General features: G+C 31.0%; 1 protein-coding gene across 3 annotated transcripts in view; it reads left to right on the top strand.

Annotated features, from left to right (window-relative positions):
* Positions 1-27,335, top strand: part of trol (terribly reduced optic lobes) — a 439,681-nt gene that overhangs the window by 184,390 nt on the left and 227,956 nt on the right. For 2 of the 3 annotated variants that reach the window (XM_088226478.1, XM_088226477.1), the window contains exons 9-10: positions 58-393; positions 1,745-1,855. In XM_088226478.1, the coding sequence (XP_088082604.1) occupies positions 58-393; positions 1,745-1,855 (447 nt within the window). The remainder of the gene's footprint in view (positions 1-57; positions 394-1,744; positions 1,856-27,335) is intronic. The other variant, XM_088226479.1, reaches the window with a different exon arrangement.

Genomic DNA, 27,335 nt, shown 5'->3' with positions numbered 1-27,335 from the left:
TCAACATCTCACTTTACACAAAATTTTACGTTTTTTTTATCTATTGTGGTACTAAAGGATCTCCAATCGAAGCTGAAATCGACGAAGATGGCAATGGTTCAAGGCAATCAGTCCCAGTGACCGAGTCAACCAGCTCTAGGGGTTTCGATGTCAGGGACCCGACAACTGAAGACGTAACCGCAGAGGAAGAGACTACACCGGCTACAACTGAACGACCAAGATACTCCACACCATCTTCCGTACCCTCCCAGCCAGAAGACTACCCGAGGTGCAGAGCCGACGACCAAGTCCGTTGCCGAGACGACTCGGCCTTTATCTGCAAGGAACAGTTGTGCGATGGAAACGTGGACTGCCCCAATGGAGACGATGAAACCAATTGCCCCTCAGAATCAGGTGGCAAAAACGAACTCTTAACTGCATCGGGGCTTCTAACTAGTCATGTTTACTTGCACTTAATGACTAATACAAAAACTATCGCATCTTACATTCTTGTTAACCACATATGTTTATTTTTAATACAGGTTGTGTTTAACTCATTTGGCATGGTGAATTCATCAAAAAAACTTGTTTCGAATACTAAAACATCCCTGCATTTAAAAACATCATTTCACTTTATCAAGGATTATTAATAAAATAATCAGTATTAATTTTTTTAAGTCTCTACATATCCATGAAAGCATGAAGGTTTTAAACAAATATTCATAAAACGATACATACATGTTTATTTACTTTCGACAAAAACCATTTTCAAATAGGGAGCAATAACAACATACTAAAAGGGAAAAATAAGTAGAAAAAATCGCCGTAAAATATGAATAATAATTATTAATTACTTGTTGCAAAAGAGAGGGAAAACATTTTTGAGAAGGGAATATGGAAGTCTAGACATTTATAGGCATATTAATGGCAGGTCGTTAGCCCTGTAATAATATTATATGACTTGACTTCCATATTTCCTTCTCAAAAATGTTTTCCATCTCTGTTGCAACAAATTTAGGTCTAAATTACTCCCTAAAAAGGAAACCCAGCCAGTCTGCAAACATTTCGACACATTTAAAACATTTTTGAATTATTCATTACTCTTAGACTACAGATCACTTCAAAATTCTTTATTTTGCCTTTTTCACAATCTTGCTTTGCAATTTGTCTCGGGGAAAATAAAACTTTTTGTGTACCTAACATTTAAAAAATAATAATACTTATGTACTCCCTAAATATTTTGGTTGGTGACGCCATTGAAAAGTGTAAAAAAAAAACTACAATACTGTTGCATAAAAAGTTTTCCTATTTATATGGCATGGTATTTTTTATTTTTACCAGTTTTTGCCCTATTTTTAGTACCTAATGTTTTTCGTCTAAGCTTTTTTGAAATACGAAATATTAAACTATAAAATGCAAGTTATTGAACTATAAAACCCTTTTGCTGTTTTCCGACTAATTGACAAACTCCAATCGACTAGAGTCCACTATTAACATACGCATTACATTATATTTTTAACTAACTAGTTACTGCTTTTGTTGGCTTATTATATCATTGGATTTTACAGGCATTGTTTTTGTTCTTATATACCATAATGTTTTTGGTTCATTTTATCATATTTTTTAGATATAAAAATATTTGAGGTCGATCTAAAAATACATTGGCAAATAATTATTTACTCCAATACACATCTTTTTTGGAGAATCCTTCGTAATACAAAAAGGTGTGTGTCTTGGCTAATATGGTTTGTAAAACATTCAACAGATTGCCAATCGGACGAGATGGTGTGCGACATCTCTCGTTGTGTGCTGAGCTCAAAACGGTGCGATGGAGTCCCGGATTGTATAGATGGCGCTGATGAACGCGATTGCAGCGGTAAGTCATTTTATTTTACTTTTTTTTCAGGTTTCTGTTTAAATATTATTTTTATGATCTCGTATTTTAATTTTTATAATAAAAATATTAACTTGATACGCCTTTTCTTAATTTAACTCAGTCCATGCGTACGTAATAACAATATATTTTATTTACTACTTATATATTTTTATATTATCGAACCCACCTATCTAGAGTTAAACAATTCTAAAATGCACCCAACTGAGAAACAACAACAGCATAGTTTAATATTTATTCAAATAAATATCTTTAATTGTTAATGTTAATAAATAATTTATATTTTTTAAATTATTTATTTATTTATTATACGGCACTAGTGACTTTTACAATATAATGAGTTAGTAAGATATACAAAAATAAAAAACAGTATTTATACATGGGTTTAAAAAAAAAAGAAAAATAACAAGAAAAATATATATTCATGTTTGTATGTCAGCATACAAAATATATAAATAAGTCGCTATATTTGAATATAAAATGAGTTAACACCAGATCGTTAGCATAAGTACCCAGCGTTTGCAAATAATTCGTTAATCGTTATTATAGAACATCATAAAATATTTATAAAGAGATGATTTGAATTCACAAAGACTCAACTTAAAAATGTCGATATGAGAGGTACATTAATCTCCAAGTCTGTGTAGGTATACGCGATATAGGTAAGTCACAAAGATAGTTGGTGTGAGAAGGATGACAATAATATAGAGTATTTTGTATAGTTCTACGTGTTGGTATATTAATATTTATTAAATCCAGGAGTTCGCAACAATCTAATTTACAATTAATGATTTTATATAAAAATAGTAGGCCAGTTATTGTCCTGCGATCTTCCAGAGTAGGTATAATAAAAAAAAATAACAAAGACATGTGGTTAATTTATTCTATAGGAATATGCAGTTTGAAATTAATGAATCATAAACATTTTCGTTGAACTCTTTTAACATTATTTATGTGAATTTTGTAAAAAGGAGACCATATAGTAGAGTTGTACTCTAATTAGCTTCTAATTAAGGATATATACAAGAGTTTCATTATTTTAACTGATTCAAAATCCTTTGATACCAAGATCTCGAATCTCTGTGACTTTTTCCAGTTGAATGTTGTTAATTGAACAAGGAAAAAAATTTGGAGATTTATAGAAATATAAATAAATAATAATATACATTTATCAACATTTTAAAACAAATTATTAGAGATAAACTAGTTATTTAATCTATTTCAATTTGATTAAAGTGTGTAGCAGTCATTTTCATAAGTTATATCCTTGTAAATCTTAATGTCGTCAGCAAAAAAAAAATTCAACATCAAGAAAACGTTCAATAATATAATTTATAACTAGGAATAAGGCTGGTTCTAGATGGCAGACCACTTGTTGCGGGGATAGCACTAGATGTAGGTGATTTTATTTTAACGAAACACTCTCTTAATATATTGAGTTTTTCTACTGACATTTCTTGGTGGAACTGCATTTTAATTATAATAATAAAAATACTTTTTATTTTTTTCCACATTTATTTATAATTATTTTATAATTTATTTATTTTTTACCAGTGACCGGGTTTCGTCGTGACCGACATCGTCAGAATGGTGGGAGACGAAACAAACTTATACTTAAATGATTTTAATTTAAATTCTTTAATTTACATAATTATATGAAAACATGATTTACAACCCCTGCTTGCACTTGTATATAACAAAGAAATTTGTTTAGTCTCCCACCAGTCTGACGATGTCGGTCACGACGAAACTCGGTCACTGGTAAAAAAATTATCAAATAATTATAAATAAAAGTGGAATAAAACTATAAAGTATTTTTATTATTATGAATAACTCTCTGTTTGACAAATAGCTTCCAAACCATTTATGCAATGGGTCGTTTATACCTAGAGAGTTAAGTTTTAAATGTAAAATATACGTGAGATTTTATCGAAAGCTTTTGTGAAATCCGTATATATGCTATCAATTTGGTGTTTTTTTGAGAAACTTTTAATAACACAATATGATGATAGATAATTATAACGTAAAAATGCCACTATGCACTTTTATTTTAATGATATTTTAGTTATGACAGTTTTGGCATATTGCACTACATTTCAAATTCTTTTAAATGACATACTAACTCAAAAGACAGCTTCCTTTACTCATTGCACCCTCGATGGGGGGTGCAATCTGTACATTACAATTTAAGCATCTTACAACACAATAATTATACTAAACGAATAAATAGTTTAAAAAATATTTAAAACTAATTTTACAAAAAAAATAACGTAATAACCAGAAATACTAATACAAATACTTGGTATGAACTAAATATTTATGTTATACCGAAATCATCGTTGCGATTTTTTTTTATTTTTTTTTTAAATTTAAAAAAAAATTTAAATCTTAAAGTAGGGCACACATATCATACATATTGTTATGTGTGTTCTAATAATAACATTGAAAATATATTTAATTTATAAATTATTTGGCTATGCGTTTTTCACAAAAATGTTCAGAAGGAACAATACACATCGCAGACTTAAATAGAAATGCCCGGTAACAAAGATTTTTTTACGTTATCAGTTCAATACTGAAGAAATATTCCACAAATCACAACTTATGACACCAAAACAATTATACTCTAAAACAATACTCACATACAGATTCAAAAACTACTCTTACTTAAATGAAAGACATAACCTCAACAGTACATCAAATACAAACAATATAATCACTAGATCCTCAACACAAAGACAACTTAAACAAAAACAAACTAATACCACTTTTGGACAAAAGGATTTTGAGTATTATTTAATTAAAATCTAAAACCTACTTCCACTATCTATTAAAACAATTAGTAACGAGAAAATGTTTAAAAAGGATATAAAAAAATGGATAGTGGAGCTAGGTAGAAGTAAAATGAATTGTCTCATCCGCCCAAACCAATATTGAATCAACTGAACCACAAGTGTATAGTTTATCTTAGGTTTTGTTATTTTCATTGTGCGTTTTGTAATATAAATAATGTAGATATACGAATACCTTGTTTTTAAAACTGTCTGAATATTTTGTTAATTATATCTGTTTATTAAGTTAGTCTTCTTTGTTTATTCTCAAATGTAAAAACATTTCAAAAAAGTATATTGTTAAGTGTCCTCGGCACGGGTATCCCCAGTGAGGTCATATTATTTTGATTATTAATTATAGTTTGTAAGAGAAAAATGAATAATATATAAATTAAATGATAATTTCTCGGAATTCGCAAATCATCCTATATCCGAAAAACCTTGATTTTAATAAAAAAACGGGTGTAGAAATTTTGCATGTCAATAAAAATGGTTTTCGTTTAGACGATTTGGAACGGTTAGAAATTAGTAAAGCCATTAATCAAAAACTTCAAATAATAAATAATAAATTGAATTTAACTTGGAGTCCTCTTTTAAAAATATTTCCGTTATGATTAATTTTATCTTCTTTTTCTCTCTTTCTTTAATTTTTCTGTCCCTTTCATCCAATATTTTATAATATACATAGCAACGCGAGTAATTATAAGTTAAGATGAGGTAGTAACCTCGAAACGAAAAGTATCACTCTAAATTAAAGTGGTTTATACAAATTTATAAACATATAAGTGTAAATGAATTATAATTTATAAATACAGTAGCACTCTGTTTATCCGAGCTCCAGTCATTCGGACTACCTTGGATCGTTTTCAGATGTAATAATAACAAATAAAAACGGAAATTAACTTTGCTGGACATGTTTAAGTCAGGTTTTAATGTGGTTCCAATTTTTTTTTATTCTATCAAAAGCAATAAAAAGTGACATTAGAGTCAATTTTGCATTTTTTTAAAGGCTTAATTTAATGGTTAGTCCAACTATCGGATTTCTGCATATCCTGACAACCTCTGGTACTCATTAATCTGGATAGTTGGAGTTTCACTGTATATTTATGTCACTTATTTTCGGCCGATATTATCATGTTTTGGTAAAAGTTTTAGTAAAATAATCCCTACTAACAACGACATTTTCACCGACAGGCACTAACACATTAACATAGGATTATTAAGCATTTAAACGCCATAAACGTAATTTTAAAATTCGGTTTGAACGCAATGTGTTGAATTCAACAGTTTTAAAAAAAAATGTTGTTAGGTTGTAGAGCTATCACAAAAAGTAAACGAATTAATTGTGTATGAAGAGATGCCTGAATGTATGAAGATTGAACAATGAAAAGAGTTTTTTGTAATATGATGTAAATAAATATGAAAGTAAAGTAGGTGTATATATTAGTTTATGTAATAAGTATTATAAGCTAACCTAAGAAATAAATAACAAAAGTAAATTAACAGACGTAATACTAAAAATATATGTTTGCTTCTTTCTCTATTCTTCTGAAGTTTGCTCTGATTTATTTATTTATTATTTATTTATTTATTTATTTACGGACAAAGTCCATTAAAGTCTGATGTTATATATAACAAAGTTCCATAAGTTACCCAGCAACAAAATAATCAAAAAGCAATTAATAATTACTAATCCAAATTACTATTACTAATTCATAACTAAAATAACAATAACTAAAAATAAATTTTGTTACTGTTAAAGTTCATTATCATCATCATTCCCCTTTCCGCATCTAATGGTGCATAAGGAACTGCATTGGTACACCGATCACGGCGTATGTTGATCATTTTTGTTACATGAAGGTTAGATGTTCAGTCTTACGCTTCAGGTGCCAGCCCAGGGACCATGAAATATTCTAGTGTAAAAACAACTTCAAAATAATGATTTCATTTCAACCGTATTGGGAATCGAACCCCAGACCTCTTGCATGGTAGGCAAACGCGCTTATCACTCACCACGAGGCTGACTAATTGTTATTTTATGTAGTTAAATAATATATAAACAATGTTTTGAGTTTTTCCAAATTTTTGTAGTGTGGTCACTTAAACCAGCCAGTGACACGTCATAAGCCCTGTGAATGCCTAGACTTCTATATTCCCTTCTGTAGAATGTTCTTCATGTCTGTTGTAATATGTTAGTAGCGTTGGGTGGATCATTACCGCGCTTCTTCTACTGGTGAAATCACTAAAATATTTTTCCCAACGCTGGCTGAACGCAGCAAACTTCCGTCGTCATCACCAAAGTACTTTCGAAACGACCCAAATTTTTACCGGACACGGAGCTACGAAAAGTTACCGATATGGGTTTAAATTAAAGAATGATGACTATTGTCCATGCGATGATATTTCTTCACAGAGTATCGAACACATGTTATTTCAGTGCCCATTCTTCAGTTTACAATGCCATAATCTTGAAGCAGAATGCGGGAAACATGAAATATCCTTAACAGATATTCACATTGTCGTTAAAAGCAGTTATCACGCGCCATTGTTCTTGGACTAGGCAACAATGGTGATTGGACTCATAAAGATATAAACCGAAATCAGTGATCGAACATCCCATTTCTAAGATAAACAATAACGATTTTTTCCTACTATCTTAGCCTTGTACATGACACGTAAGGCTACTAAATACAGGGGTCCAAATATAATAAATAAATAAAATAAGTTAGTTCAATATAAGTTGAAATTGAGCACATAATTAATATTTAAAACATTTCGTAATTTATAGACATAATATTCCTTATTTTTTGGATTATAAACAGTAGGTGTGCTTGGCAATGGTACTGTGGTATAACAAAGGTAAAACTGAGTGTAAATACGCCAATGAAACCCTCGTTCAACCGTGTTCGACCCCCGCTGTAGAGCGAGGCGAACATATCCACACAAGGGTGGGCTGCTCCTCTGTACCTGTATGTACCCAGTACCTACCTTTACTAGCGAGAGACAAAAAAAGACTTGTGGAAGTGCGGATTTGTTTAAGTACAGTGTGTAGAATTTTGTCGCTTCAAATCGCTTTTTATTCCATTTACTTCATTCTAAATTTAGTTTGATATGTCTATATTATTGCATTAAAATTGTTTCAACTCTGTGAGATCGTTGCGTGTTGGCGTTGCGTTGGTCTGATATTAAGTTGTAATTACACTAAGAAATAGTAATTATAGTGAATACGAAACAATATTTTTTAATAATGTATTCGTAGTTTTAAAACAAATATTTAGACAATAAACAATAATTACAAGACAAAAAAATTCTATTAAACACCCATCTTACACTATTTTTTAAAACAATTTAATCCTAGTTTTAAAATTTATTTAGAAAGTAATGTTTAAACGCCTACCTATGTATTTTATTAACAAAAAAAATATTTGCAAATCATTCTATCTTCACTTTGAAAAATTTAAACAATATTCATAGATTGACATAGTTAAATACTTAAAAACATTAAAGTGTGAAAAGTTAAGTTTAAAATTTTCAACTAAAAAATAAAAGTGCGTTCAAATATTTAATAAGCCTTGTCTGTCGGTGAACCAATAAAACGTACATATTTTTATTGTGTAAGCACGCACATTTAAATGATTAATGTAAATAAAAACATTTTGTTAGCCACACATAAGCAAAGTTTATTAAAGATCTAAATGAACTATAGGTAGGTTTTAGCAAAACTGATTGTCAGTCCTTTTATAATTTTTGTTCGTCTAGAACTAGGTAGAAATTATATAGTTTGAGTATATTCTTCAGGCTTAAAAGGACAATGAAGCATTAATTTGTAGCTCTCAGAACTAATTTACGATTAGTGTCGATATTAGATAATAGAGCAAATAAAAAATATTTTACTGCGAATTTAAATATAAAATCTGTTTCGGCAGCTAATATGTAGGTAATCTCGTAATTATTTTTACTTATTAGAAGATTTTACATTTACCTCATTGAATAATAATAAAATAATAGACCCCATTTTAAGTTTACATTATAAACATTAATATACATTGACAATTCTTTAAAAAAATATATTATCATTTTAATTTAATATTTAAACCAGTAACTTAAATCTCACCAAGCCACTTTCTGTAGCTTGTTGGAGAAGATTTATATTTATACTAACTTTTTATATTATCTAAATTTATAAGAACAATAAATTTACAGATATAATTATTTATGTGTACCGTATTTTAAGATTCAAAATAAAAAATGAATAGTAAAATAACAGCCGGGAAGATAAGTTATACATAAACATTTTTAATGTTTTTTTAAAATACAACAAAATATATGATATAATAATTCTTTCGTCTATATATGTTTGTGAAGTTAAAGAGTTCAAACCTTTATTTATGCTGGTGAGATTCATCTAATTAAATTATTACACATACATACTAGGGAACGCCTGAAAATTTTATTTTTTATTTATTCATCTCTGTTGTAATACGTTAATGTTAAAAATTTGGACTGACTCAAAATATTGTTGATAAATCCACCTGGTCTATGAAGAAGTATAAAAATAAAAAAATATTTTTTTTAGGCGTTGCCTAGTATGTAGGTGAAATAATTCAATAATTTGAATCTCACCCGCATATATAAAGGTTTCAGCTCTTTAACTTCTCAAACATCAACAGATGAAGGAATTGAAGGAATATAGGCAGAATGTTCAAATACGGGCAGAAAGATGAAAGTTACACAGTGTGTAAAGTGGCAACTTAAACCAGCCAATGAGAGGTCATAAGCCCTGTAGATGCCTAGACTTCTATATTACCTTCTCTAAAATGATCTTCATCTCTGTTGTGATATGTTAATATATAATTAATTGAGTTATTTTTAGGTACTGAAAAATACGGTTGTAAACAATAAAATAATTGCAGATTAATTTACAAAATAAAAAATAAAAATAACATACTGTTTATTTCTGCGTTCCTAAATTTATATTTCAGGTGGTAATATTAATTTTTTTATCTTACGTGATTATTATTAGCGTTTTCATTTACTAATCAGAGCTCCGTCGACAAGCCACGGTAATAATTAGACTTGTAACTGTATTGCTATGGAATATTTTTTATCATTTATGTTGTACAGTGTTTCTCTGCAACGATCAAAAATAAAATCTCTTACACCATCCTCTTAACAAGAAAACACAATCAGTTCTACGACATGCATTTATGCTCGCTAAGAATAAATCCACGCAAGCACGATTGCACTAGATAAAATATTTTATTTTGTTTCTAACATATGAACATAAAAAAGCTTTACATTTTATGAACATATTAATTGTAAAAATACATAATATAAATAGGCTTTAAAATGAAGATGAAGATTAAATTTAAAAAGCCTGGGTTTGGAAAATACCCGTGTACTGAGAACTCTTTTCAACTCCGAAGTAGACTCGAGAGTGGCTCGACGATTTGGGGGCCACATGAACTGAAGTACTCTCTTATGATAGAGATACTCCAAAAGAAGTTTCTGAGATATCTCTACATGAGAGAGTGCGGGTATTATTCCCGGCTCTATCCGACCGAGTTTCTCCAGGGTATGCTTGGCTACACCAGTTTAGAGACTAGAAGGAATGTGTATTTGACTACACATTTTTATCGATTGTTGCGCGGTATTGTCGATAATCCTGAGGTTATGATGAGCATTGGTTTGTATGTTCCTGATAATTACTTAAGACAGCGTCAGCATAGATTGTTTCATATTCCGATATACAGGACCAATCTACCGATGGTTATGCCTGTTGAAAGGGCTACCGCTATGCTGAACAAGGAACAGAAAGACTAAAGAACATTTCAATATTTCACATAACAAAGGCTATATAAAACCATGTCGTCAGTTATTTACGTAATCAAAATGTACCTACTATTAAAAAGAAAAAAATACAACAGATATTCCAGAGCAGTGAGAAATTTATAAATAAAATTAGTATTCCACATTAAAACGTTCTGCATTTTATTTCTTCAGTTCGTTGAATTTATCACAGATTGTACAAAGTGTTTTTTTTAAATATACGGACTGTCGTTATTGATTATACCAACCTTATACTTTTATAGGCCGTTTAAAGAATATGAAGAATAATGCTTACGTTTGAACGCATGAGTCTGGTTGATTAATTATTGTTGCGTCGATAAGTTGCATATGCTTGAGGATCAAATGAACGTAGTTATGCAGAAAGCAGCCAGTCCACAATTTAAAAAATTGAGATATTTACGTTTTCGGGTGCAGTAAGGTCAATTATATGTTCTGCTGAAAACAGCCAGACCGCTTTTATACAAAAAACTGTATTTATCATCTTTTGAAAATGCTGTCGATAACGAAAACGCTTTTTTTCAATTGCAGAAAACACCCACAACACTCGGAAAATCTTACGGTACTTTATTGAAAAATCATTAAAACTGGTCAAATACATAATAGGATTCTTGTTTGTGATATAAAAAAAATATGTATTCAAGTCAAAAACATTCAAACTTGCGTAGATTTGATTATTCACTTTTTTTCGCAAAAGCGCTATTATCTTCAAAGTATAAAATATCTTGGAATAATTATAGACCAGTATTTGAGATGGAATGAACAAATTGAAACTATAACTGCAAAAATTAGGCGCTTAATACATTTTTTCATCCCACTTAGAAATATACTTAAAGTCCCGGACTTGAAACACCTATACCATGCACTGGCAAATTCTGTGTTGACTTACGGTCTAATTGGTTGGGGAGCTTGCACAAAAACCGCCCTTGAACCTGTAGCAATTGCACAGAAATCTTTAATCCGAGTCATCTTAAAAAAAACATTTCGCTATCCAAGTGACTTGCTCTTCAAAGAATTCAGAGTACTGAATATTATTCAACAATATATATTGAGAACGGTAGTGGTTACACACATAAAGAGAGACATTTACCCAAGCGTCAACCACAACCATAACACAAGATACTCTAATAGGGATCTGATACTAAGTGAAGGGGTCAACACTGTTCTGGCATCGAGACAACACTATAACGTAGGCAAAAAGGTCCATAACCTTTTGCCAGAATCGTGGAAAGACGGGAGTGTTACGGAAGGTGTTGACCTCGCTCTTTCATGACATTGGTCGTAGGGAGTCAGAAAAGTTGATGCATGCCACGGATTGGAGAACCTTACTGGATGTCAAAAATAAAATATAAAAAATAAAGAATAATTTAAAAAATATATATTTATAGATGACAACCATGAAGTTTCGCATAAATAAATTGTCTATGTTTTTATGAATGTATGTATGTGTATGCGCATGCGTGTATGTACGTGTGTGTGTATGTACATATGTATATATGTGTATATTTATATATACATGTGTGTATATATGTGTATGTCTGTATGTATATGAATCAAAATGTGTATCCGAATAAGTTTATATTTTGTTTGTCTGTGCTCTATATTAATTTGTTAAGTATTATAATATATTAAAATGTAATTGCCTAGCTTGGAACGGGGTATGTACCCTTGTTAGCTGGGCAAAGTGAATATGGAATTGTATTTTGATAATAAGTGTGAATAAATAAATAAATAAATAAATAAATAAATCTAAGTTTTACTTTCCTATGGCTGGCTGCTTTCTGCATAACTACGTTCAAAGGAATTGATATCACTCATCACATTATAAGTTGCACATTCACATTCCAGGTCGATAAGACTTACAAATAAACGCGTTTGGGTACCAGATTCCATAGTCGATTATTGTATCTCCGCATTTATGAACAAAATGACTCGCCTACAGTCTGTATTGAATGCTGCAGCGAGACTTATTTTCGGAATCTCTAAGTTCAGTCAAATGACTCCACTACTTCGGAAATTACACTGGCTACGTTTTCCACAGATGGTGTAATGCAAACTCTGTTGGCTTATGTATAAGTCACTGCACAACTCTGCTCCGGAATATCGAAGGGAACTATGCATTCCAGATGAACTGGCTAACAGGCGTTTTACGTTTAGATCAGCTTCGTCTACGGCGTGAGAAAAAGTTATTATACCTCCATGCAAACAGCGCACTAAATTCGGTGAAAGCAGAGGTGCGAGGGAATTCGTAAAAAAAAAAAAATTCGTAAATAACCGGGCTGTGGTCCCTCAGTAGAATCACAAACTCACGGATCAGTGATCCGTGGTTCGAACCTGTTCTGCAGCTCAAGCAATTTTTTATTGCAATGATTTTCTTGTACGAATATTGACATTAATATCTACATCATTAAGATAAAAAAAATCCAGGTTAAAAAAGAAAATAAAAATAATATAACAATTATTTTTTACGTTAGCTTATAAACACAACAATAAGGAATAAAAAGTTAGATATAAATTTTTCAACTAAAAATAAAAAAAATACACCAGTAACGTATAAGTAAATACTATCGATTATTATAGATTTAGATGATAAAGTAAATAATATTATGTGTATATTTTATTGAATAAGAACTCTATGAAAAAAAAAATTAACCATATCCAAATATTTAAAGACAGGCTGGATTTCCTCACTATTTAGATCTAAGTTTGTTGCAACAGAGAGAAAACATTTTCGAGAAGGGAATATGGAAGTCTAGGCATTTACAGGGCTTATGACCTGTCATGGAAAAGTTGAGAAATGGAGAATTTTTAAACATGGTCAGAATTCCGAATGCACACAGAATACACAGTGAGTAAAGTGGCCACTTGAACCAGCCTATATGTATATGAAAAACTTTTCTATAAAAAAAATGAAATTGATGTATTTTTACGTTTAATATTATACTTCAGTGGAAAAAGCAGAAGAAATTATATATAGCAGAAGAAATATATAATTAAAAAATAGTTCACACATCCAGTTAAAGTTTGTCAGAAATATAAAGTAAAACATATTGAACAGCACATAAATTAATTTTATGTAGATAAATATTTCATTCTAAAGTGTTTCAAAAAGTCATATAATTTTGCATTCAAAATATCTAAATGGGAACAGAGTTAGTTAAATTTGAAGTAAGTACGATGAGTAAATGAGTTTTGAACCTACAAAATAAAGTAATAAACAACACTATAGGAATTAATATCTACCTCATAGAAGTAAAAAAAAAAAATATGCTTGTGAATAATTTCAATTCGCGTACTTTTACAATTGCGCGCGTTTTTGCTTTAAACAAAAGCAACCGGAGTATCTCAGCCCACCCTTGGGCGCCCGACCCTACACAGGGGGTTAGCTTGCTCGAGCCCTAATCGAGTGACAAAGCGTTTGCCACCCCTTATGGCAAACACTTCATATTATCCAAGGGCGGTTAAGCTCTGATTTTCAGGCGATGCGCAACTGTTGTGAGACAAACCAGACCCTTACTATCATACCGCTTTTTAAAAATTTTCCACGATATTAGAAAATATACGACTCTGTTTATCGCTGTTTATCGTGCAAATTTTCTATTGAAATTCGTACAAAAGTGTAAATGCATTCTTTTGAATGCTGTAAGGACTGTAAAATTTTTAAATTTGGAGATTGACTTGAGAACTTAAAATAACTTATAATAATTACAAAAGGACTTAGTTTATAACCACAAAACTTAGCGACACGTGTTCCTTTATCGCAGTATAATTGAGAATTTGAAAAATTAATATTAATCTTATTTTATAATTTGAACAATATAATATTATATTCAAATATTCCTCGCCGGAGTAGCATGTGTGGCTTCAAAACTAGTCAGAAATAAAATAAAAAATAACTGGATAAATACAGTGTTTTAACTGTTTTTTTAAATTACAGTACGATACAATGGTAAACGCTTGTGCCTACCAAGCAAGAGGTCTCGGGTTCAATTCCTGACATGGAATATCTAAGCGAACTTTGCATTCCAGATGAACTAGCTGACAGACGTCTTACGCTTAGACCAGCAACATCTACGTCGAGAAGAAAAGTTACTATGCCTCTACGCAAACAGCGCACTAAATTCGATGAACGTGCATTTGCGGTCGCAGGCCTTATGGCATAGAATGCTCTCCCAGCAAAGGTGCGAAACCGTGAGAGTGAAGCGATGTTTCGGAAAAATCTTAAAACTCACTTGATCTCTAAATCATTTGAATAAATCCAAAGCATGTGATAAACATGTGATAAACGGCATACTAAATGGTATAATTGATGTTCCATCATTACTGGGACAAGTAAAATTCAATATTCCGACTCGTAGATTGAGAAACAATGAAGTACTGTTCATCGATCAGCATAGAACAAACCATGGCCTAAATTCTCCAATGACCCGCCTTTGTCGTATTGTTAACTCAAGATCTGGACTTTTTTGGTTCAAGTTTACAACGATTTAAACGAGCACTAAATAAATAGTCCAGATCTTGTCTCGATGTCCCTTATGTTCGTCAATGCTTCTTTCCCTTTTTTTAAAATGTTTTAAACTATTCTTTTATTGCAATATTTAAATCTTATAAATTGTATACATGGACAATGTCCGTTAATAAATAAATAAATAAACAACTAAGTAAATTGTTTTGCTTAAATTACAAATTCAAAAAGTTAAAAGTAATTTTATTTATTTACGTAATCACTTTGTCAAGCGCCCTTGAGGTGTTATATTAAATGAAATATTTATTTGAAAGGGAGTTTTTACCGTAGAATGTTTCATATTCCCTAGACTGGCACCTGGAGCCTAAGACTGATCATCTTACCTTCATGTAACAGAAATGATCAAGATACGCCGCGATTAGTGCGCCAATTCAGTGCTCTATGCACCATTAGGTGCGAAAACGGAATGATGATAATAATACAATAAATAAGCAAATAGTGAGCCTATAACATAAATTTTATATTTGATGAAGAACTTCTTTGAGAAAGGTGAAACGCATTTTTTTTAAACCAATTAATACGAGATTGAAGTTAGGTACCAGCATACTTAGTCACTAGTTTTCTTCAGTGAGTTGTCCTAATTGGTGGGTTGGCTTCCCGGAAACCGTAAATCAAATTTCCCGTAGCACTTCCTCCTTAATAAATGAAGTTACATAAAAATATACGGAACTTTCATAATTATTTACACTAACAAATAATAAATCGTCTCGATAGGACGATTTATTTATTTATTTATTTACGGCTTTGTGTTATTATTTTTTAATGGATTTTTTAAGCCCATTTTTACATTTAAAATTATTTTTAAACACTTTTGTCCTACTATTGGACTTTTAACATTTTAGATTTTTCTTTGCTATCCTTAATTATCAATGCGTATTTTCCTAAAGGATCTTATAAAAACTTTTATAAGTATTTTTCGTAAATATTCCATAAATTATAAAATTTAATTATCAACATATAACAACACACATGAATACCATTCCACGGAAGGGAATATAGTAGTCTAGGGCTTATGACATGTCATCGGCTGGTTTAAGTGGCCACTTTACACGCTCTATAACATTAACTAATCTGCCTATATTTGAACATCTATATTCCTTCGACTTTTCCATCTGTTGACATTTAAAAGTTAATGAGCTGAAACTTTTATTGTTAGAAATGTTCTTCATGTCTGTTGTAATATGTTTATATTAACAGCTTCCTACGTGGTTGAATCCGGTCCTTGTCTAAAAACATTTTGACGAACTCAAAATATTTATTAAATATAAGTTTAAAATATATTAAGTGATGATATGGTGCGAATGCACACTAACTGGTTATCAGATTACCGACTTTTCATAGAACCTTAAGATTTTTTAAACCTACAGAAGATATAGGATTAGCACAGAATTATGCTAAACCAAAAGGCGCGTAGAACCAAGTTTGTATACATCGTATTGTATCCAAAAGTCTCCTCTCTACCCGACATCCCGCCTGCGCGCATGCGTGAAGTAGCCTCGTAATGTTGCCAGACCGTGAATAATATACACAAATATAAGATAATTTTGTGTTATGTTTTGTTATATTTTACAACAAAAAATATTTTACTGATTGGACTATAAAAATTAAACAGGTACTTTTATTAGGCAAACGCAAAAAAAAACAATAATCACATAGTAATTAAGAAAATGAAATCGTTTTATATTACACTAAGTCTTATTAATAGAAATCTGGGTGAAAAATTCGACTACCCTGGCAATACAAATAAAATGTCCATGTAATTTTATTTAACATTCTGACAGATGGTAAAATAATCGAATTCTTAAATAATATTACCGGTGAATTCGCTTCTTACATGAAATGTGATCCTACGGTATTTACTTTTAATCCCAGCAGTATTTTGACACTTGCAAACGACACAACACGGCATAAAATCGACAGTTGCGTACTCAGCGACGCCTATATAGTACTTAATAGCCAAAACGTAAAACTACTCATTTGTGAGTAGTTTAGTCGGCTTCAGTTTGATGCGCGACTATTCTAATTCTATGAGGATTAGTCAAAATTCCAAAACATAATAAACAGTTAATCATTTATTATAATTGTAAATTTCCTTAAATTTGTAACGAATAATTGATAAATATTTAATGAAAAAAAAGGAAAATCGATCTAAGTTTAATTACGTATAATATATTATTATTGTCTCGCAGCGATAAAAAAATGCTTACATCGAACAATTTTGCTCATAATCCCAATTTTGCTACATTACCGGTCCAATGTCTTATCTCATTCGGCAAAGATTTTTTCAATATACTCGTATCATACTTATGAAAATTATGGAAACAATTTTTTTCATTAAAAAAAAAAACTCGATTTGTAATAAAAATGATAATCATTTTGTAATGTACATAGAAATGGCCTTATTATCTTTATTTTATAATTTTCCGAAGTATGATATATAGAAAAAATCGATGTCGAATGAGATTCGACATTGGACTGGAAAGGGTCAACAGTATTTTTAAAGCATACTGACAAATTATTTCCGTATCTTAACATTAATTACCCCCAATTATTTATATTGTCATTTTATGTAGTGGGTGTAACATACGTCATGTCCGTTTTGTTTTAAATTTAAAAATGAGTCTCAAATGCTCGAAAGAAAATTTTCTGCTCTACAAGATATTGTGTTTGCTTTTACGTTACATTTCTAACCTGCTTCTGTTCGCTTACTGTATGGATCGCAAGCTATGTAACAATTGTTACTCTTTAAATGGAGCACGTGATAATTTTACTGTACTGATTTTTTCTATGTCCGGGCGGTTTAAGAGTACAGTGTGTGTGAAATAGAACCAGAATAGTAGACGAGTGCTTTTGACTCGATAGCTACTCTCAGTTCAAAATCATGGATAAGTTAATAATCGTCTGCTTCCTAGTGTTGTAGTTGGCGCGCTCGGTTCCCATGCTTTAGGTCCCGGGTTCGATTCCTAGCACGGTTTTTTTAAAAGTTTATAGTTTATTTTGAAAAAAAAATGTGGCAATTAAATAAAATTTTATTTACGTAGTATAAATACATAGTCCATATTTTTAACGTTTTCCATTACTTAAAAGAAAAAAAGCCGGTCTGTATTAAATATTTAAAAAATTAGGTGGTTTTTTTTCATGCTCCTGGAAGGACACCTGAAGCGTTAAGATGATCATCTTACCGTGGTATAAAATATGATTGATATGCGCTGCATTTGATGTTTCAATTCAGTGCCCTATGCACCATCGGATACGGACACAGGTATGATGATGATAAAATGGCAAATTACGTAAATTGGCACACGTGGGCACATTTCGTATTATTTTGAATTCAGAAACCGCAATATTCCGATATTATTCGAGCCGCGACACGGCGTGCAATAAAATTAGGGTATTTATTTATAACGATTACACATGTTCAAATACGTACTATTTAGCTCATGGGCGCCAGGCGGCAGCGAGTTGTACCCACTAATTAGTTGGCAGATCGGCTCGAGTGATAAAAGAGTCGAATTAAGATTACTCCCCCGCGTCCGCGCCTTGTTTGAAACCTGCCATTCTCGAGGAAGGATCTGCAAACTAGTTATGGTATTCAAATCCAGAATTCTCAATGCATTTTTCGGATGCAAAACTTTATAGGTGTGGTAGATCTTGACTCTTGACTCTCCAAGCTAAACTGATCACATCATCGTTTAATTACTTGACAAACTACAGTTTAAATCGTAATATATTCAGCTAACGACATATTACGTAATAATTTTATGATTGGCTCACCGACCGACGCAGCGCCGCCACGTTTATGAAAAACGAAATTCAAATCAAAAGTTTTTATTCTAAAGCATAGTAACTTTTATCCGATAAAAACATGACAGCGAAAACTCATCCAGAGGCCGAAAACAGACAAAATACACCATTTCTAGTTTACGTCTCGTTAGTTGATTGCATTTAAAATATATAATTCAATTGATGTTGATCGATTAAAAAAAAATATTACAAAAAAGTTTGCATCGAATGAAAATAATTGTAAAACAATAAACCTCTCCGAATACAAACATCTGGCTCCATTACAGGGGTAGTAACGTTGTATTTGAAATTATATGTTTTAAAAGTTTTATATTCAAATATGTACTAAAAAAGTTACAATTACGTATTTTCCCGTATTACTTTAGAATATAGTTCATTTAAAAGGCAGTTTATTTATAAAGTGAAATACTGTAATACTTCTTTAAATATAAATACTTTGATCAATTGTATTGAAAAAACACTTAATATATATTTATTTATATTTTTTATTGATGATTATTTTTATACACGATAAATAATAAAATTATAAATGGAAGGTAGATATATTAAGTATAACGTTTCTACTTTTCTAATAGGGTAAATACTCGTGTTTAGAGAGGAAGTTCTTTTTAAATTCATTTTTATTTTCTAAACAAGTTTCTTAAAATAATATATTATATTCTAAAAGAAAGATAATCTTCTACTGTAAGGAATTTAGGATAGTGTAAGCCTTGTGTGTTTTTTTAAAATTCTGATTTAAATGTTTTAATTTTATTCATTCATTTGAAAAATTCTTATTTTATAATTTTTGAAATCTGCAGTTGTATTGTATATAGCAAAGTCAAATTATTGGAAAATCTAGGGTTTCGAGAATTTTGTAAATCAATGAAGTAAAATATTTCACGTTGACCTTAATCGAACTACGGACCTCGGGCATTGTAATTAAACGCAACTAGTGTATTACGAGGCGAACTAATATCCTAATGACATTTTCAAATTTCGTTTTATGTCCAGGACCCTGATTCGCACACAGAACGGGATGTACGAGTATAGATATACTCGAACCTGATTTAAAAATAATGTGTGCTTAAAGTTGTAGTCTGATAAAAAGTAAGAAAATCGTACGATTTTGCCTTTTAAAAACACTATAACGTAGGCAAAAAGGTCCATAACCTTTTGCCAGAATCGTGGAAAGACGGGAGTGTTGTCAAGTTACGGAAGGTGTTGACCTCGCTCTTTCATGACATTGGTCGTAGGGAGTCAGAAAAGTTGATGCATGCCACGGATTGGAGAACCTTACTGGATGTCAAAAATAAAATATAAAAAAATAAGGAATAATTTAAAAAATATATATTTATACATACATAAATTGTCTATGTTTTTATAAATGTATGTACGTGTAGGCGCATGGGCGTATGTACGTGTGTGTGTATGTACATGTGTATATATGTGTATATTTACATATACATGTGTGTATATATGTGTATGTCTGTATGTATATGAATCAAAATATGTATCCGAATAAGTTTAATTTTGTTTGTCTGTGTTCTATATTAATTTGTTAAGTATTATAATATATTAAAATGTAATTGCCTAGCTTGGAACGGGGTATGTACCCTTGTTAGCTGGGCAAAGTGAATATGGAATTGTATTTTGATAAAGAGTGTGAATAAATAAAAAAAAAAAAAAAAAAAAAACGTCATTTTTTCTAAATCACGCCATTAAAAAATAAAATAAATAACAATCAATAAAAACAATCATTTTCTTAGGACTCCTGTTTAAAAATATGCTTAAAAGTCTTATGTAACTATAATCTATGTACTTTTTGACCGGCAGATTACTCCTTTTGAAATGACTAAACTTAAAAATAAAATATTTTAGTAAAATTTTTAGTAATTGTTTAAAGATAATAAATTTAAAAAGAAAGTTATCAAATAAAAAAAAACGGGTTTAAAAAGGAATACAAGCATTATAAATCAAGCAAATTTTGATGAATTTTTCTATAGTTCAAATATTTTAGTTAAAACCTTTTGATACGAATTTTTTTCTCTTTCTTTAGGAAAAAAAAAATACAGTATGTTTTTGGCAAAATTTGAATGCCTACGACTGGCCGATATTTCCGCGTTCCTTAGTCCAGACGAGAACTGCTGATGAACAGTCAGCAGTGGCCGTCCAGGACTGGGCCCCGATTACAATGTGAAGTTTTGTGTTGAATGTGAACATTTATCTATAATTTTCTCTACAAAGTAAACTTATGTTTTCCGTATGAAAAGCAGAATATACATACATTTTTTTCTTATAAACATGTTCAATTATAGGTTACCGATGAAGATACTTTAAATATTCATGCAAATAGACTCATTTTAGTACACAAATATCGGTTTTTCTTCATAGACAGTCGAAGACAACTCCCATTGTAATCATGGCCCTAAATGCCCTGCAAAGTAGATAAACGTGGTTTAGGCTCTCGGGAGGCATCCGCAGTATGTGGCCGGCCAAGCGTATCGCCTCCGCAGGATGATAGTTGTTTCCGGAGGTTATCGAAGAAAAAAATAAATGGCCCTTTTTGTTTATTCACATGTGTATTTGGTAAATAAATATCACATCCTAATCAATTTAGACTTTTTCTATGTCCGGTCAGATAAATAATACAATTATAAATATGTGTGAAATATATTAAAAATCTAAAACAAACGTTTTTTTTTTGTCAAAATCCTGAAAAAGAAAATCAAGTGGAGATAAATCTGTCTCGTAGTATAGTAGTTGGATCGTCCACCTTACCATACTGAAATCATAGGTTTGATTCTTGAAAGTGTCAATAGTAAATTTTTGTTTATAATGTAGTTTTACAGTGAAATATTTCATTTTCCCTGAACTGATACATGAACCTGGAGCTTACGACTGATCACCTTACCTTCTTTAAACAGATGGTCCAGATACGCTGCATTTGCTTTACTAATGCAGTCCCCTATTTACTAATGGGTTTTTGATAAGTGTTTAATAATGATAATAATTTTGACTTCAGTGCAAAATAATTCTGTTTTAATAACAATGATCACGAATAAGTGTCCTGGTAAAATTAATGAAAAAGAATCGTCGGAGAGCAAAGTAAGAGCTCATCTTGTTGAGATTTATATTCTAATGTGAGAAGACCCCTCCTCACCCCCCTTACCCCCTCCTCACACTCCGGCAACCCCTGGCCACAGGAACCCCGCGGAGTGTAATCGTCCGACCTACAACCCTAATGTACAGACAGATGGGGGAGAATCACTACAGCCAACTTTCAATCATTTTAATTTCTTCTTAAGTCCGTGGTCGGTTGCATTGAAAATGTTTAGAAAAGATAATACATAAAAGTGACTTTTTTTTTAAAAATGGGTTTCATGACTAAGTTTGCGATTTTTAAAAGTGCAATATATCTTACACATTTTGGTGAAAACCTAACTTTAATTTAACATTTACTTTCACATAACGTGAATTAATTGATTTTTTTATAAGGATCATTCAAATTTTTATTCTATAGTATTTAAAATATGGGAAAAATAGGTATCAAGTTGTAATTGAGAGATTCGACCTTCAGAGTTCTTATTTGTGAATCTGCAACACTACCACGGGACCAAAACACGGTTTATATAGGTCATTAAAAATACAAAACACGTTGTGTCCTCCGGCAAACATGCGAATAAATCCGTCATTCTTGTTAAAAAGGTGAATTTGTCATTTTCGTAAAGAAAAGATGAACAACGAATATTTGTATGGAAAATTGTGAATCAAACTCGAACTTACGAAACGTACTTACATGAATATTGTTATCTTAATGCCGTATTTACCATATTCAAAACCATATTGCACATTGATACAGATTCTAGCATTGCCAGTTGGAATCAGCACATTTCCTCATCAGTGTAGCGGTTAGTGCGTTTACCTACTTGTATTTTAGGGTTTAATTCACAACAAAAAAGACATTATTTTTTCCTCGAAAATCTGATTTTGCACTGCATTATCTTGTAGTCGTAAACGTAAAACCGTTCACATTACCTCCAGGTAACAGATTGTTACAGTTTTCTGCAGCGTCTTTCTTTTTGAAAAAAAAGTCAATTTTACTTTTTTTAAATTATTTATTGACAATTCTTGAAGGAATTCCATTGTAATGATGTAATAACTTATGTTTACATATAAGTTATTAATTTTGAAATAGTTGGTACACTTCCACTTATTTATTTGACCAATTAGCGCTTTCCCCTCTAAATGTTTTTCATATAATAGAATCTTCTCTTAAAGTACACCGCCAACACGTGTTGTAATCATTTGTCTCACCCTGTTCCATTGAAATATTGCGTATTGTATCTTTTTCAACTTATTTTCAATTGTACCCACACTTAAGATAATATTTAGTTTTATATAAATTATCCTTACACTGTATAATATTTACCAGTCTGAAGATGCCCATTAGAGGGTGAAAGCGCTAGTTGGTCAAATAAATAAGTGGAAGTGAACCAAGTATTTTTAAATTGATAACTTATATGTAAATATAAGTTATTACATCAGTCAACTTTACGTTAAAAAAAACAGTTAATGATTGGGATCTCAATTATAAATTCATATTTTATTTGTATTGTGCTCCGAAATAAAACGGATTTTCTAGCGAGTCAGAGCAAGTTCATAGGGATTAGTCGTTTCCATTTGTGTCACCATAAACTGTGTCTCTGTAAGAGAACTAGATTATTTTAAAGAAACTTCATTTTATAATTTAATGCCCTAATTTTTACCGCGGGTAAGAAAATACTTTTTATTTCCAATTTTCCGTAGCTATAAACTTCCTCATTGTTTGTTTTTTTTCAAATGCTTCAAGTGCAACTCTAGTGTTGTAACCCCTTGCAAAAAGTGCGGACCCAATCTGGCACTCGCTTTCCGAATATAACCTATATTAATGTGTCATCCGCTCAGAACACCCCAACTTCGCAGAGCGATGTGAGAAATTGAATACAGAATATAAATATAAAAGAGATCCTAAAAAACAAACGAAGCTTAATGAAGATTTATACAAATTTGCCGGGTATTGTTTTCATTTGCGAGTTTTGGCCTTTTGCTCCGAACAACTGAACGGTGACTGGCAAGGCATTGATATTATTTTTTTGCAAATGATCTACATCCCACCGTCAATGAATTTTTCTTTTGATTTGGAGTTATATTTTGCTGTTTATTTTCATTATAAATTCCCAAGGACACCGGTTTGGTAAATATGTTACGGGTAAAGTCAAATAAACGATTAAACTGAGGTTTACTCGGGTAAACTTCGTAGTATCCTTAGGTTAGAATAGTTTCAGTTAAATTAAATGATAAATAAAATAAGTGTTTTTACTTAACCTAATCCAACCTTAAGTAGCGGCTTTTGGTTCAGACGTTTCCAAAGAGCTAGTTTTCAACAAGCCAACACGCATTGATGTAAAATTTCACATATACTTGGAACTTTACCAATGTTTCCTTGGTATTTTGGAGTTTACCCGGGTAAACTAATAAATAAATAAAATAAACTTTGGTTTAATCGTTTATCTAACATAACCCGTAACATTTACACTAAATGCAGGTAACAAAGTTCGTTTGATAAAGATGGTAACCCTTTTGGCGTCAGTTCAAAGAGTATAAAATATTGCATTAAAAAACCTTTCTAAACCAACATTTTACTTTGATCTCGCCGGATATCGATCCGGAACTTCGTTCATGGTAGGCAAACCACTACACTACCGGAGGTGTTTTTACTTTTCGTTTTTTATAAAAACCGAATAGTTTATAGGGCGGTGAAGTGATTATAATTTTCACTTTTTGCCTATGGATAGTATGAAGTATGAAAACCTTTCCTGGTATTTGAAGATTGATCTTGGTGCCTATGTATAAAGAGTAAAAGTTGTTAAATGTCGCTTAGGAATTTTAGCCTATCCACCGTCGATATATTGATTATTTTATACTCATCCATAAATCGTAAGTGATTTATTTTAGTTAGGATTATAATTTTAAAACCTTGATTTAACTTAATCTGTGCCATATGATGAGGGTTGCTATCTAGCGAGGGGTTTTAGGATATTCCACTGAACTTCTGGTTCGTCAGCTTATGATATTGTGTCAAGGATATTGCCTATTATTGTATAATTGGTTGTTTAATTTGTGTCGGTACTTGCGTTTCTAAATAAAGACAATTTAATCGCCATTAACATCAAATTGACCCCTTCCGTATTGAAATACAGCCGATTTAGGAATTAATATAAACAATAAATTAATGCAGGAGTATGTTTTGAAAACGAGCAATGACTTGTTCACATAATACTGATTTTTTAAAAAAATGACATCTCCACTCGATTGCGAGTGATTTTAGATAATACTGATTTAAAAACAATCAAAACACTAACCGCTACCACTATTTTAATTACCGAGCTGTTTCTGAGCTTCAACATGTTCCTTTATAACGTAAGAAATTGATATAAATTTTTTAGTTTTAATTTTTTTTAGTAAAGTACAAAATCTAATACTATTTATTTTAAAATTAATTTCTTAATTATTATACCTCGAGAAACCAGTTGATGATTAGATTAATAATAAGTGATTAAAAATAAATTGATTTTATTTTATTTTAAAATATATAATGAATAATCACAAAGTTACGGTTTCAAATATAAAATTTATTTTTTATGGTTATAAAAAACGACATTATGCAAAAACATTTTTTGATTTAAAGTAGAAATATAAGATAAGCGTTCTTATGATTTATCAAAATATTTAAATTATGGTGACCATTTTAACAAGTTGTAAATAACACGCAACCTATTGCGAAATATAAATAAATTTAGGGTAGAGTGGGGTTCGAACCCCGAAGATTCCAGTCCGTGGCGCCGCGACACTAACCACGAGACCGCAACCCGATTCAAATGCCCATTTTTTATTTTAGTACTAGAAAATCAAAATCATCATAACTCTGTTACCGCTGATGGTGCATAGAGAACAGCGATTAAAATTAGCCAGGTAGTTAAAATAACTGCATTAAAAAAACTGTCAACTGGCGCATATGTACAGAAACTATCTTCAAGTTTGTAAAGTGGGATACCTAGAACAGACGGTTATATCTATATCATCATAATTTTATTATCCACCCCAAATGATGCATAAGGCACTGTATCGGTACTCTAATAATAGCATATCAGATTTGATATTTTTGTATAACATCATCAACGACAAAATTGACTGTCCTGATTTACTTTCCCTAATAAATTTGTATGTACCATTACGCCGTACATGGAATACGCCCTTGTTTTAAATTAAGACATTCATATAAAATAAATGTCGCGAAGAATTCACCAATCAACCGAGCAATTACTTGCTATAATGAAAATAGGCAACGATTAGATCTCTATATATTTCACGACTCGGTTTAGCAGCACAAAAAGAAGTTAGGTAGTTTTGTAAAAATCATTCATATTCTAATTTATATTTATTTATTTATTATATATATACGACCTAAGCCAATTACAACAGTTACATGAAGAAACATAAATGCAAGAAACTGAACAAAAAGAACATAAAACTATTTAGCAAAGACAAACAAGGGCAAAACAATAATAGTATACAATATATTTAAAAAAACGAAAGACCAAAAACTTTGAGCTAAACCATGCCAATCCAACTTCATCCCACACTGTTTAGTCGCGAAGAGATCTACGAAAAGCCGGAAGATCTATCCCAAAAATTCCAAGTCGTGTTATGAATTGACTTATCTACACATTCTGGACATTGGAGCATAAAAACCAAAGTTGCTCTTAGAAGATTTTATAAATAGCAGATTTTGACTCCTGGTGACACGGTTGGGAACATGAGAAGAAATTGATTGCAACAGAGATGGGACATCACTTAAAGCATTAAGTATTTTGAATATACATTTTAATATTTAACTTTTTTATTTAATTTTTATACCAACAAATAACTTCGTTATTGATGTTTTAAAGGAATCATCCTTATGTAATTGAGATACATTTTATATACATATTTCTATTAAAATATTGAAACTTTTGTATAAATTCTATAATGTGTTTTGTTTTTATGAGAAAAAATAAATAAATAGTAATAATAGCTTGTATCACATAAAGGTGAGGCGATCGACTGATCATTTTTAAGACTTTTCGTAAGACTACGCTTTAAGCGTCAGCCTACTATATATATCCGGAACCTCGGACATGTAAGCCAAACGCGATAACCACTAGACTACGAGGAAGATTAATCTCCACTTGATTATTTTTTTCAGGAATTTTACTTGAGAGGTTCTGATTTTATTTCTGACAAATCTGTGTTTTCATTCTACGAGATACGAGTACGAGATGATTCAGTAACATTTGTCCAGTGCGTTTAAATGTTTTAACCCTATGTTAATATGTTAGTGCTTGTCGGCGAATCAAGTGAACATACTAATTTATTTAGTAGGCGCAGTATA

The sequence above is a fragment of the Micrasema longulum genome, unplaced genomic scaffold (genome assembly GCF_059751315.1).
Source record: "Micrasema longulum isolate JH-2025_06_02 unplaced genomic scaffold, ASM5975131v1 h1tg000435l, whole genome shotgun sequence".
In the NCBI taxonomy this organism is placed as follows: domain Eukaryota; kingdom Metazoa; phylum Arthropoda; class Insecta; order Trichoptera; family Brachycentridae; genus Micrasema; species Micrasema longulum.
The sequence above is the reverse complement of the archived record's forward strand: the minus strand, read 5'-3'. Positions and strand labels throughout refer to the sequence as shown.